Source organism: Filicampus tigris, chromosome 17, assembly GCF_054856515.1.
Source record: "Filicampus tigris isolate MCC_2025a chromosome 17, RoL_Ftig_1.0, whole genome shotgun sequence".
Lineage (NCBI taxonomy): Eukaryota > Metazoa > Chordata > Actinopteri > Syngnathiformes > Syngnathidae > Filicampus > Filicampus tigris.
The window spans coordinates 1954577-1970000 of NC_141233.1; the positions used below are offsets into that span (position 1 = coordinate 1954577).

At 37.7% G+C, this 15424-nt stretch overlaps 1 protein-coding gene across 3 annotated transcripts in view; it reads right to left on the reverse strand.

Moving 5' to 3' along the window:
• The window catches only part of LOC147132826 (homeobox protein PKNOX2-like), a 135481-nt gene that overhangs the window by 15378 nt on the left and 104679 nt on the right, over window positions 1-15424 (reverse strand). For all 3 annotated transcript variants that reach the window (XM_086012615.1, XM_086012617.1, XM_086012616.1), the window contains one exon: window positions 1491-1662. In XM_086012615.1, coding sequence (XP_085868741.1) covers window positions 1491-1662 — 172 coding nt within the window. The remainder of the gene's footprint in view (window positions 1-1490; window positions 1663-15424) is intronic.

A 15424-nucleotide genomic window follows, 5' to 3' on the forward strand; every position in this document is an offset into this window, starting at 1 on the left:
AAGCTCTAAACTGACTACCTTACATTGTAGCAAAGTGTAATTTTGTCAGTGTCATTCCATGCTCCAATAAAATATTTATAAAAATGCGAGGGGTATATTCACTACTGAGAACTTAAACTTGCTCAAATTATTTCACATGATGTGTGTTTGTGTCTTTATTGAAGTTTAAAGGTGCAGCAGATATCAGATAAAAAAAAGGGAAATTCAAAAGCCAGAACTACTGAGGGGCACCGATGGCTTGTGTAATGTGCCGATATCATGTATTGTATACAGTAGTTCCAACTCTGAACATAGATTGAATAAATAGGTTGTGTCTGTGGATGGATGGAGTAGTGTTGCACGGGATACGATACCAGTATCGTACCATGATTTTTTGGCGTCAAAAACGTCTCGATACCATTTTTTTTTAAACACCGGTATTTAAGAGCAAAACAAAACAAAAAAACATGCAGCTCACCAACCGTGTTTTAAAGGCAAGGCATAAGCGCAACAGCACCTGTTTACGGACGTGAAAAAAACGCCTTAAGTGGCACGCCTCCTTCTGCATGTGGAGAGGAAGTTGGCCTCAAGCGAGTGAAGTGCCTGCTGCCCCTTCGCTCGCTGCCCATCCATTCCTCATTGAAAAGCATGACCAAAAAGTTCAAATCTAGGTCTCATCAGACCAGAGAATCGTATTTCTCATAGTCTAGGAGTCCCATGTGTTGTTTGGAAAACTCTTGAGTGCTCATGTGTCTTGCACTGAGGAGAAGCTTCCATTGTGCCACTTTGCCATAAAGCCCCGAATGGTGGAGGGCTGCAGTGATATTTGACTTTGTGGAACTTTCTCCCATCTCCCTACTGCATCTCTTGAGCTCAGTCACAGTGATCTTTGGGTTCTTCAATTCAATCCAATGAGCAGAACCATCTCAAGGAGGCTCAGAATAAATGGCCAGCATGTGAGCTAAATATGAAGGTCGCTGCAAAGGGCCTGAATACTTATGACCAAATGATATTTTATTTTTATTTTTTTCATAAATTAGCAAAAACTGCAGCATGTCTGTTTTTTTTTCTGTCAAGATGGGGTGCTGAGTGTACATTAATGAGAAATAAAATGAACTTTTTTGATTTTGGCAAATGGCTGCAATGACAGAATGTGAAAAATTTCAAGGGGTCACAATACTTTCCGTACCCACTGTAGTATTCTTGAAGTTTAATTTATATGTAGTCTATAAATATATTTTTTAAAAAATCAAGTGTAGAAAGAGACGGTGTCAAAATTTTGGTATTGTGACAACACAAAAATGGAGGAAAAAGGAGAACAAGCAAAGTCCACACAGTTCTAGGCGCTATATTAAATTATATTATATTATAATTATATTATACCACACATACACTGTGCGGCGGCCCAGATATCCCACAACTCTTAGAAAACAGCCCATCTAAGTACTTAACCGCAGTGTTCTATTATTATTATTGTCACACTCAGATATTTGTGAAACCAGTTAACTCACCAAGTTGTCCAACTCTGGATCTTCACTGAAGAAAGGCTTATGATCCCTCTCCTGCTGGTGAACAAAGTTTTCAATGTCGACATCAAAGCTGGCAGACGTGATGCACTCAGATCCCTGTGTAGCCTGCTCACATTTCTCAAACAATAACGCCAGCAGGGGGAACAACGGATGTCTAGGGAGAAAGAAAGTGAGAGGGGCCACCAAATAGTTAAACTGAATTACCAAATGTTGTCAAATTTATACAGGGTTGGGAGGGTTACTTTAAAATCAAACAAACCAAAAATAAATCAATTACGATATATATTTGTCAGGTATTTTCTGTTTTCTGTTTTTTTAATATGCATGGTTTGGAAATGTTGGAGCAAGTCTGAGCACCTGCAATTCAAATCCAAAGCACAATAACTGCAGGACAGCCATGCTAACCTGTGCTGCAGAGATAGCTAGATAGATAGCAAAAGCGAGCTAGCAAGCTAGCTATTGCTATCTACCTTCATCCTGTGAGTGAAATTTTTGTTTTGCTAGCTTCATAAAGTTTTTCAAACCTTTCCACACAAACATTGTTTGCTAAAAACAAAATAATCCTTCCGTCTTATTAACTTATTTTTCTCTCACTACGCATAAAAACTGTGACTTGCTCAAAAACGTGGAACTACTTCTTAGTTATTTTTCCTCTAATTTGACTTACCAGGGAATTTAATAATGCCATTCTGAGAATGATATAAGTGATGTAAACATACAATAGAATGAACAAATGCAAAAACATCCCTACAAGCACAAAGACTTAATTTATCTAACCTAAATCATATATGCATTTAAATTCAGAACAGTGTTGTCTTGCAGAAAGCCCCACTTGCATGGCTATGCCCCTCCTCAGACTAACCTGTGACTCTCATTTGCATCCTCTAATAGTCCTCTATATTATACTCTAATCTGCCTGATCCCAATTTAATGTCACTCCTTCAGCAATACGTGGCCAGCATAGTAAGCAGGAGGGTTACATGCACAGTAAAGAGCCTCTGCCTTGTCTGTTTAATGTCTACTTGTGGAGGGGTGACTAGGAATGAATAGGAATTCCTATTACACAGGAACTAAGGATGAGCTCAACACACACCAAAAAAAAATATCAATTCTGGTGCGCTCCACAGTCCTCAACATGAGTTCATTCCCTTTGGAAAGTAAAGCATTTTATCCGTTTTTCTTTCGAGAACACATTGATAATTTTCTGAATTTTATGGAATGATTAAATTCACCTGTGGTTGAATTATTGTGCATTGTTCTTTAAACAAACCCTTTGCAATTCCACCTGGCATTTTTACCTGAACACCTAAAACTGTGCATTTGAAGCTGTACTTGAACCATTTGGAATATCAGCATAGTTTTGGTCTCTTTTTGAAGACAACACTTTTTCTCCTCAACTGTCAGAATCTTTGTAAGTGCTACTGGCACTGAATTATGGAAGTTTGAATACATAAAAGAAGGCTGATTTTATGTCCGCCTATTTTTTTTTTCCAAAATCTGCCTGGAAAATTATGTAGCAGGGTGGTGGACTGAATAACACAACAGGAAAACCCACCCGTGGGCCGATGAAATCAGAAAATTCATGATTTACACCTTTAGAAATATCGATTCTGAAAGGAATCACAAGTTTTTCTGACAAGTCTGTTGGGGTGTATAATTGATGTTGCACACTAAATATTTTAAGTAATTTACTCTGCCAATAGTGAGCCATCTATTCTGAAATTCCTTTAGTTTGATTTTTAAAAAATCATTTTGTCTTGCCTAATTACTCGTTTTCTTGACAAATGATAACCGTTCCAAATTGTAACAGGGTAGGTAGACTTTTAGGAGCCACACTGTACTCTATAGTCATTGTTCTAGGAAGTGGAGGTTGTATGCATGGCTTGTTATTTGAGATACAAATGGCGAAAGAAAACTGCAATAAGTGGTCAATAATGGAAGTCATTCTGATGACTCTTCAAGGCGGTATATTATCGAAAAGTTACTTTTTAATGCTATCCAAATAGATAGTACATACCAATGAAGTGTGAATTCACACATCCAAGTAAATATTTTATGAGGTGGCTATTTCTGAAAATAAGACTGGGCAAGCCGCTCTGACTTTTGCCAACTTGTGATGATGGGCAGTATTTGTTTGGCAAGGCTACATACACCACTTACACATGAAATGCTAAAACGACAAGGGTAACTTGGCAGCTAGGTGGGGAGAATCAGCCAGTGGCGGTGATTGTATTGATCTTAAGCTCTAAATGCTACTGTGCTGGAGTGTTAAATAATAAATCTATAAATAAATTAATCAATAAAAGTCCCCATTGTGCAATGCTTCCACAATAAACAAATCCTCTGTTTTTTTCATCAATATTGAATGACTTTTTAGCCTTAGCAATGCAGTTAGCCACCAAGTATGACGCTCTCAGGGCAATTACATTTGTTGACGAATCGGCTTTGAAGGCTTCACTGACTGATTGGAGAGCCGCTCGCTGCATATTGTGCAGAGGGGGCTTTGTTCATGCGTGGGAATCACCTGTTGCTGTAAATCCATATTTCAAGTACGTCTTCTATGAAATGCACCTTTCTTTTCTTCTTTGGCATAGGCTCTTATGTTGAACTCTCACTGGGCCTTTTCCCAATCCGCAAAGAAACTTTCCAAATTAGCACTATGTGACGGAGACAACTTTTGAAATGTAGGAATAATTGTCAAGGTGGTTTCAGTCATTTTTATGTGATCTGAACAAAAAATACAATATTTATCAATGAAAGCAACAGGGCTATGGGCCAGCCGTTATTAATTTTATGACAAACGCTGTAGACCGGATAAAATTTGACCATGGGCCAAATTTGCTTTCTGATGGGTGACCCTTTACAGTAGGTTTGTGGCCCCGGCAATATCAAAACATGCAAACAAGTTTTTTGTATTTTTTTGTGTTTTCTAAAAATACTTAACATATTTATAATTGTGTGAAGGCAAAAGGCCTTCACACATATGTTAGTCCTACACTTTAAACTTATTCTATTTTATTCCGACCACTTTTTCGGTGTTCGACTCCTTCCACATTTTTCATCCGATTGACTTCATTCAAGTTTCAAAACATTCAGAAAATTCATACCTTCCAGGGTAGTATTTTTTTCGTTCACCAAATTTACCGTTTCCCCAATATTTCCCATTTTTCACCCCCCCAAAAAAACATTAATTTCCAATGGCACTTTCAACATTTCCCATTTCCACCATTCCAATTTCAAATTCACAAGATTCAACTCATTCAACTCACATTGGTCAAGATTTTCAACACGCCCACAATTCCTACTTGCCAAAAATTCAACGTATTCACCCTTAAAAAAACAACACAAAAATTCAACTATTCGCCATTCATTTCCATTGACACATTCAACTTTTCACATTTACACCATTCCAATTTACACAAATTCAAGTCATTCAACTCATTCAGCTCACATTGAGCTTTTCAACACCCCCAAAATTCCTACTTCCCACACATCCAACTCATTCACCCTTAAAAAAGCCACACAATTTCACCATTCATTTCCAGTGGACTGGTGTTATTGCACTTTGGTCTCACCAGTGCGGCGGCCATTTTGGGCAGGGACATTAGCTAAACTGGGGATACTCACCCCGAGGTCTCCCCAGTGCGGAGGCCATCTTGGGGAGGGGCAGTAGCTAGACTGGGGATACTCACCCCAAGTTCTCCCCAGTGCGACGGCCATCTTGGGCGGGGACATTAGCTAGACTGGGGATACACACCCCGAGGTCTCCTTAGTACGGCGGCCATCTTGGGCAGGGATCTTAGCTACACCCATGATTCTCGCCCCTCAGCAAGCCCCAGTAAGGCGGCCATCTTACAGTATTGGAACACCCAGAATTGTCATCCCCAGGTGTACCTAATGAAGCAGCCATGCTGTTCAAAAGTATTGGGACACCCACAATTATCATCCCCATGTGTCCCTAATAAAGTGGCCATGTTGTTCAAAAGTATTGGGACACCGAGAATTTTCATCCCCAGGTGTCCTTAATGAAGCGGCCATGTTGTTGAAAAGTATTGGGACACCCCGATTTCTCATCCCCAGGTGTCCCTAATGAAGCGGCCATGTTCAAAAGTATTGGGACACCCCAATTTTTTGTCCCCAGGTGTCCGTAATGAAGCGGCCAAGTTGCTCAAAACTATTGGGACACCCCAATTTTTCATCCCCAGGTGTCCCTAATGAAGCGGCCATTTTGCTTAAAAATTTTGGGACACCCCGATTTCTCATCCCCAGGTTCCTTTCTTCCCGAGATTCCTTGTTTCCTTCCTTTCTTGCTTCCTAGTGTTCTTTCTTCCTAATTTCTTTGCCTCATCCTTTCCTTCCTACTATTTTGTATTCTTACTTTGTTTTCTTTCTTCTTGTTTTCCTTGCTATCTTGGTTCCTTGCTTCCTCACTTCCTTTGATTCCATCATTCTTTGATTTCCTTCTTTTTTTCCCTGACTTCCTTCTTTCATTGTTTCCTTACTTCCTCTTTTCTTGTTTCCCTTCTGATTTTTTTCAACTTCATTCTAACGCATTCCACGGTTTCCATTCAGCTTCCTTCGCCTTCACACGCAATTTCTCCAGAAATTGCATTCTCTAGTTTCATATGTAACTGCGTATGAAATAGCAAAGCTTGGAGTAAAAATGTGTGCGAACGGTACGTGCCACACCGGGTACATTCAAGTGAATGGAAGAGAGTCGCGACTTTCAATATAGCCCCATTTTCCCCCTCTACTCACACCCAAGTCTTCTTTCTGTATTAACCCGAGTCTTCCTGGACTGAAACTATCTTTATATGGTTAAAAAAGTGTTACAGTACAACATACTGTATGTGGAGCCTCAGATCCCACTAAAGACTTGTGCAGTTCACGTCGCAGGGTGTTCATATATCAAATCACTCTGGCCAACTAGGATTCTCATCTGCACTGTGACGGCTGCGGCAAATGCTTTGACACTTTCCAAATCTCACCGGACATCCACGGCAATCAGAGCCTGCATTGTCTCAAGAGCATCTCGATTTGTCTACAGTGTCATGAAATGGGGCTGTTATTGCCGCTGGGAACTTAGTGTAACTGAAGCCTTAAATTCTGCGACACCTCAACTTACTTAAAACAAAAGAGGGGCACTGGGGAACACCCTTAAACTTGCTCTTCATTTTCATTATACCATAATGTTACTGATCAACGCCAATCTAGCGTCAATTGACCAACCTGAAATATCATCCAGTTTGTCAAAGCTGACAGTTTTTGTCAGATGATAATTGTCATGACTGTAGAGCAGGGAATCACTTTTTCTTCAAGGTTCAAGGCAGGCACAGTTACACATTACCCAGCTGCTGGATTATGATGGTACACATACTCTCAAAATGTTTTTTGTTCCCTAATGTAAAATTCAGATTTTAGTCTTTGCAAAAAACATCGGTGATCAATGGGTTGAGCCTAAGTTGACACAACCTTAGCCCTGCACCTGAGAATGGGTGTGCAAGAGCAGAAAACTGAGCATTATGAATTCATATAACCTTAAAACATTGGAGCCGGTCAAAAACAAAATCTGAACAATTTCAATGACCTTTACACAGAAAGTCAGAATTAACGTAGATGGTGTATGAAAAGGCATGCATTTTCATTAACGAGAACAGAACCGCACTGTGCGCATCACTGCCCAGCCATCATCGTGTGTTTGCCAGTCTCCTACAATACCTTTCCCAACCATCCCGAGCCCTTCAACCCCCCCATCATGTCGGCAGCCATAAGCAGCGGGTTCTATCTGCAGTGCGACAGAGTGAAGATTGCTGGCTAGGGGATCATTACAAGGGCCATAAAACAGCGATTTACAGGACAGCTAGCAAGTGGAGTCAGCACCATCTCCCACCCCCTGGCACTGCACTGTGCTGGGTCACCAAGGAAAAGCCCAAATCAGAGAATCAGAGGTCAGTGGGGTATATGATGACTTAAACATGAAGGCAAAGGAATGTGACAGCTCATGCAGCATATGGTAAACCTATGGTAAGGGTAAGATGGAAGATGCTATAAATCTTGATGCATTTCGTTACAATCAAATCAAAGCCAGCTCCCTTAAAGGGGAAGTCAACCCAAAGATGTTTTTTTCAAGAATATGTTCAATGCAAGCCCACTGGTTGAAACACGCCCTTCTGATTAATAATGTGTTTGAGGAATAAGAGTTAATCCACTCGTTTTTACTCATCTCTGGGGGCGGCCATTTTGTCACTTCTGTCGACTGAAAATGAAATCCCAACTACTCAGGGCTCAGAGTAGTTGTGATTAGAGCTGTCCCGACTAGTCGCCATAGTCGACGTCACCGATGACGCAAATACGTCGGCCCGCAAAACATACCGTCGACACCGAGTGTCGATGACGTAAATGCATGCCGGCGAGTGTCAATGACGTAAATACGGCGGTGCGCACATACCGTAGAGTGTAAATGACGTAATTGCATCAACATGTGCATACTTTCAGTGGTAAACAAGTGCGCAACTGTGCACAGCAGAAAAGCAGCGGGTTGCAGTCAAAATGACACAATGTTGTGTTTCAGCTTTGTGCATTACGGGGCTAACATTTGCGGAGCTATTTCACTCCAGTCAAACTGTGTTGGTGCTTGTAAGCAACGTTACTGATTCCATTGCTTTATGTATCCAGAAACAATAACATGTGACATTGTGTAAATATCTACTGCGCCGCTGCAGTTCAGACATGCACCTCATATTTAGGGTACCGGTATGTCCTGCTCCGGATGCTTTAAAAAAAAAAAAAAAAAAAAAAAAAAGAAACCCTGGCCTGCTTACCATAGTCTGTGACTGCACTAATATATAATGTGTGCCTTTTCAAAATCATTGTAATATTTCAGTATGGGCTCTTGATCTGTCCCCCCGCAAAAAAGAGGAATGCACACCAGAAAGAACATCTGAACTCACACAAAGTATCCTTAAAATGATTGTCCATGAGGCACTTTGCAATTGTGAAGAGTGGTCCTCATTGGACTTTGTTTTTATTTAAGAGTTGTTTAATTTTTCCTTATTTATTCTCATTAATTATTTTACTTGTAATTGGCTGCTTAACATGCGCTCACACATTGTTTCACTGACAGACAAATGACTCATTCATGTTCAGACGTCATGGTGCTTGCCTAAAAGAGATGTTAGTGTTCATTCAATTTCAAATGTTTTTTAACTTTAATAAAGTGTGTGTTTTTGTGAATTAATAATTGTCAACTCAAAAATAATCACTAGATCAAAAATCCAAAATGTAATTGTTAGACTAATTGACTAATTTGGGACAGCCCTACTTGTGATGTCATTTTCAGTCGACAGAAGTGACAAAATGGCCGCCCCTTGAGATGGCTAAAAACGGGTGGATTTTACTGCTTAACTCATATTCTACAAACGCAATACTAATCAGAATGCCGTGTTTCAACTAGTGGGCCTGCTGGGAACATATTCTTGAAAAAAAATTGTTTGGGTTGATTTCCCCTTTAAAACCTTCTGACCCAATTCGAACATGATATGCTTCTGAAAGGTTGTTTGTGGAATGCCATAGCTCATGATTTAACAGTTCTGTGATGTAATGATGCAGTCCCTCGATAGCTGTACACAAGCTGCTATTGTGTGCAAAAACTTCGCATTTCCCGGTCAATCTGATATCAGTCCATGTTATCAGTTTGAAGCTTGTCGCGATTGACTTGAAAATTGCCTGGACAAGATGTAGAGGTTCCATTGTCTGCTCTACTCATTTGTAAGTGAACACATTGGATTCGACGGATCCACACATTAGCAATGTCCTATTCCATCCTCCATACTACCGTTGTATGTAGCTAAACTCGGTTTACATTAGGTTGTGCCCAATCATGTCTTTGCAGTGAGGTAGGGGGTGACGTTTTTTGGGGGGGCATGAACCAGCTAAAGCTCATTGTTTCCAAGATCAATGGTTTAAAAAAAATCGTAATTGTTTAATCAGCAAAATGTAATCTGCCAACAACAAATATTCAAATGAGAACACATAGCAATGCATGAAAAGCAGGCTAAACTCAAAACAACACCGTCATCAAGGCCACCAAGGGGTCCTGAAAAAGGGACAGTGGGATTTCATGTTATGTTTTGATGTGACAGTAGAGAAACTGCAGAGTGAGGAAGCTGGAGGTCTCTCAATGTTTCCAGCCTAATCAAGCTTGCTTTATAAATCCCCACATATTAAAAACACAGTTTGTGGTTGTTTATTCCTGCTGTGATTGCTCCCTCTAGCCAACTACTGTACACAATTGAAAAAATACCGTAAGATTGTATGTGACACACACAGACACCGAAAAGGAACCTCAGACACAATCCGAACAAACCCTTATATTCAGTTTTTTCGGTTGAATCTGCCCTTCTACTTTTCTTTACTGGTCTTGGTTTTGTTGCTTTCAGACCTTAAACCACGTCGCCACCTAAAGCACATGCCAATATCCCAACAATGGCTGTCACAGCAGCGCTATCCAAAAATTATGCATTAAACCTAGAATAATGACAGATTTAGAGAGTACAAAATTAGTCAGTTCAACAACTGGTCTGTGAATCAAGACAAATTATTATGACAAAGAGACCAACATTTCTTCTTCTCTGCACATAATAAAAATACTGCACACACACACACACACACACGCACTCGCCCCCCCCCCCCCCCCCACACACACACACCCAAACACACACACACACACATTGTATATCCCTTCCAGAGGGCATTATATGGCAGCTGTGAAGTGCAAAACAATCTGTTCTTTTAGGTTAGCTGGAGGCAACTCTTGTGCCAGAATTTTTTTTACTCAGATTTCTAAATCGTGCATATTGAGAAAAAAAAAAAAACACTTGGGACTTGTTCTCTTACAAGAGGCCAAAGAGGGAGTAAATGATAAAAATGTTTATCTGAAAGAAACTACTAATAAAACCATTTGCGCCATGTCACAGCTTCCTGTAGTCAGCAGCCTCTGGAGACCAGCAGAGATGTGCACTTTACCCTTTTTTGCCCGTCCGTGTTCATGAAAATAATCGTCCTCTGACCCCGTCCGTCCTTGTCCTTCAATAAAAATGTGGATTATTTTGCAGGATTACATTTTTAATGCGGGGAGAGAGACGGCACAATCAAGTCCTCGCTGCTGTCAACTTGCTGGCCAAACAAGATTTCGTGGAGTTAAGTGGATAACTGGTCACAATATAACTCAATGGACTGCCGTTGGTCCTCCGACGTTAAGGTTTTTGTTGGCCAACATTTAAATAAGAAAAGTCACTAGCTGGATAAGTGTTGGTTTAATCGCGGTTAGTTTCAAAAGTGACTTGAATGGAATGGATTAGGCTTGGGCGATATATATCATCCTCAATATTATCATCAGTGTTCCTTTCATGATGTATACTTATCAAGTATAAACCCATTAAGGCCGAAGGTGCCTGGCTCACTACCTCCCCAAACCTAAGGGTGACAATACAATCACCCTCTTAAACCTGAGGTTCTCCCAGAAATTCCAAAAGAATTTGAGAGCAAAGGCAAAGCTTTCACGCAGAGCAGAGTTTATTTTTACATATTCAATTGAAACAGTAAATAATAATAAAGTGTCAGTGCAAGAGAAACACCATCTTTTCTTCTGTTACAAAGACGTCAATATCGTCATTGTCTACCAACATATAACCATAGATCACGTCCGACTGGTTGCACTGGTTCAAAGTCTACAAGCGTGTCGTCTATATCACCGACGTTTCTTTCTATCTCGTTAGCGAGTTTTTGGGCCCATATATCGCCCACCCCTAGAATGGATGGTGACTGTTTTGGATCGTATTCAATGTAGGACTTATTAATTTTAAATAAAATTTACAATGAAATGTGAGATGTAAAAATAATTCAGACTGCTTGCTCCCATCGGGGAGCGCTAACAGCTAGCAGGCTAGCCATGCGCTAATATTACTAAACTGAAGTAATATTACTAAAGTGAAGTTGTCTCCCTTACAGTTCTTGTGCTTTGGATTTGAATTGTGGGTGCTCACTACTCAGGCTTCATCCAGTATTCCAAAACCATGCATATTAAACAGCCATAATACAGAAAAGACCAGACAATTATATAACTATAACTATATTATACCATATTATACTATACTATACTATACATTTGGAATTTTTTCCACCATATTTGGTATTGGAGTAATACAAAAGTAATGAAATGTATTCAAGTTATATTACCTTAATAATATGGTACTTATTACGTTGATTACGTTACTAACTACATTTTTAACAGGTAACTGTATCGGAACGCATTTTCAAAGTAACCCTCCAAACCCTGGGAACCACTTATGTAATGAAAGACGTTAAAACAATAAGAGGCTCAGACACGACAGTTGGCTAGCTAGTAATTAGCTAACAGCTCACCTGAGCAGCTAATGTAGCAGTTAAATCTTTCCTCATTCTTTCTTCTTGCCAAACAGCAAAAATGAATGGGATAACACTCACATAATCAGTCACATTGTTGAGAGCCCACATCCTCGCCCCCACCGGTCCATGAAAACCACAGGACATCCCCATGGGCAACCAGGGAACTCCCTCCCAGCCAGCATGATCAAAAGTGTTGCTGTAAAACAGTACCGCTATGTATTTTCCTTCCCATGTATTTTTAAGTATCACAAGTATATTTTAGTTTAGGAAGGGACAATAGCAATGCTTCTATCATGAAGAGCATATATACATCTGTACGCCAAACAGGCCTTCATCACCCACATGCTACATCTGCAACATGAGAAATTAAAGGCAGGCTTTTTTAATAGGGTGCAGAGGCTCCAGAAGGATCTTTATAGTAAATGCCACAACTCATTAAGCTAATTCCCCGATCACACATTTACTACGCATCAAACAAAGGAGGAAGAGATGGAGAGAGAAATCCACGGCAACTCGTAAAAATTGGAATTCTAGCAATTAGTGAAAAGAAACATTTAATCCCGCAACAATTTGTGGGCAAAAGAGAAACAGTGGTGCTGTTCTTGACCTTTTTCACTTTTCTCAAATCTTTTCAAATGCGTCCATGCTCTGTGTTTTTAGGTTTAAGTTTGTCATTGGCACTAGAGAGCACTGTAATAAAATGTTCATTTGTCTTTTTGCACAATTTTTATTAAACATTTGTTGGTTAGTCTACCCGTTATACTATTAACTCAGCAGTGAGAGGTTAAAATGCGAACCAATCCGTCAATATGTTGCCTTTTATATATATATATATATATATATATATATATACATATACATATATATATATATACACACATATACATATATATACATATATACACATATATACACACATATACATATATATACATATATACACATATATACATATACATATATACACATATATACATATATACACATATACATATATACATATATATATATACATATATACACATATACATATATACACATATACATATATATATATACATATATACACATATACATATATATACATATATACACATATACATATATATATATATGATGGATATAGATCAGCGCTGTAATGGGAAAATCACTTGTTAAAATTTTGAAAAAAAAATCTAATTTTCACAATGCGATGTCTGTAAAGCTGAAACACCATTCACGTAAAAATAAGAACATTGAAAAAATTGTGTTTTTCACAGGACAGTGACGATATATAAATATATATATGCATATATTTGTTTACATAATGTATCCATTGACCCAGATTTGGAATAATTATTCTACCAAGAGCCCTTTGTTGTAGAAATAGGGCTATAATTATAGTGTAATTAATTGCAAGGAGTATGATGAAAATACCTAAAACGTACATTTTATCTGAGAACTATACAAACGTAGTGTGGTGGAGAGCAGCAGTCCCCAATGGACCAGTTTCAGGTGAAGACATAGTTTGACAGACTGCCATTGACATAAATAAAAACATGACTAAATATACAACTTACCATTCAGCTGAGTGCAGTTGTTGTAATTAGTGGGAACCCTGCACTTTTTCTCTTTAATGATCCGGTCGGTCCCATAGCATGCCATAGCCAGGCTCCAAAATTGAAGCATTACTCCGTTGTAATCTATGTAATTTGTACCTTTTATTGTTTTCAGAATAGACTTGCATATTTTGCAAGTAATATGGTCTCATTTTTGGTAAAATAGTTCCACAAGCCTGTACCATAGTACAGCCGTATGCCATACTGTGTTGTAATGTGCTAAAAGTATTGTGGAATTGGTGAGTGTTCCTCGGCCTGCCGCTGGCATATTTTATATCAGAGGTGGGCGATATACATTGTCATCAATATCATCGTCAATCTTGCTTTTTATTCTATAATTTTATATTATCGAGTATTAATACTATATATATATATATATATATATATATATATATATATATATATATATATATATATATACATATATATATACACTTACATATATATACATACATATATACACATATATACATATACACACACATACACATATACATATATATACATACATATACATATATATATACACATACATATACACACATATATATACACACATACATATATATACATACATACATATATATACATACATATATATATATATATACATATATATACATACATATATATACATACATATATATACATACATACACATATATACATACATATATATACATACATACACATATATACATACATATATATACATACATACACATATATACATACATGCATACATATGCATATACATGTATGCATATATATATATATATATATATATATACACATGTATGCATATATATATATATATATATATATATATATATATACATGTATGCATATATATATATATATATATATACATGTATGCATATATATATATATATATATATATATACATATACATGTATGCATATATATATATACATACATATATGCATATATATATATATATATATATATATATATATATATATATACATATATGCATACATATATGCATATATATATATATCTATATCTATATCTATATATATATATATATATATATATATATATATATATATATATATATATATTATCATCTAGGGATGTTCCGATCAGGTTTTGTGACACCGATACCGATCATGCATGAGCAAGATCGGCCGATACAGATTCCGATCACATGGAATATCTGTATATTTTTCCATTTATTTATAGTGACTGCTATTATGCAATATTATCTGAAAAAAAACAAAAAACAGCCATATTATTGCCTTAATTTTTACAAAAATCTATGTATATTTTCAAAAGCAGGAAGAAATACAAAACCGTTGCTGGCACAATACAACTATTACTCAGTCACAAAGATAACTGAAAAACTTAAATTTACCAGCTTTTAGTAACACAGTTTTTAACAGATCAAAATAATCAGCAGTCGCAAAAGACTTAATTATGCAAAAAGTCTAATAAATAACACACCATCTAAACATTGCATGGTTCAGAATATAATCAAAGTAGAAAAAATATACAGGCTTCACTTGAATATTCAATGAGTTCCTAAATTGAAACGACTCAGGAACTTGGTTTCTTGTCTTGTGCATAAACAAACTATCTTGTGCATTTGTCAAGGAGAAAAAAGGCATTGTTCATCTTTTTGTGAATTATAAAATGATATAGTGCAGGGGCGTCAAAGTCAAATGGACGGTGGACCAAATACAATGTCCAGATTGGATCGGGTCCTTCGCGCCTGATGATGTCACACTTTATATTTCTGTAATATATTTCTTAGCGTCTATGTTTGTCACCTCCCTGGCTGTTGTGTTTTATCTTCGGAGTGACTAAATAAAAAATAAAATAAAGTACATCACTGCCACGCTACTTTTGCGAGGCAGCTCGTACGTCACT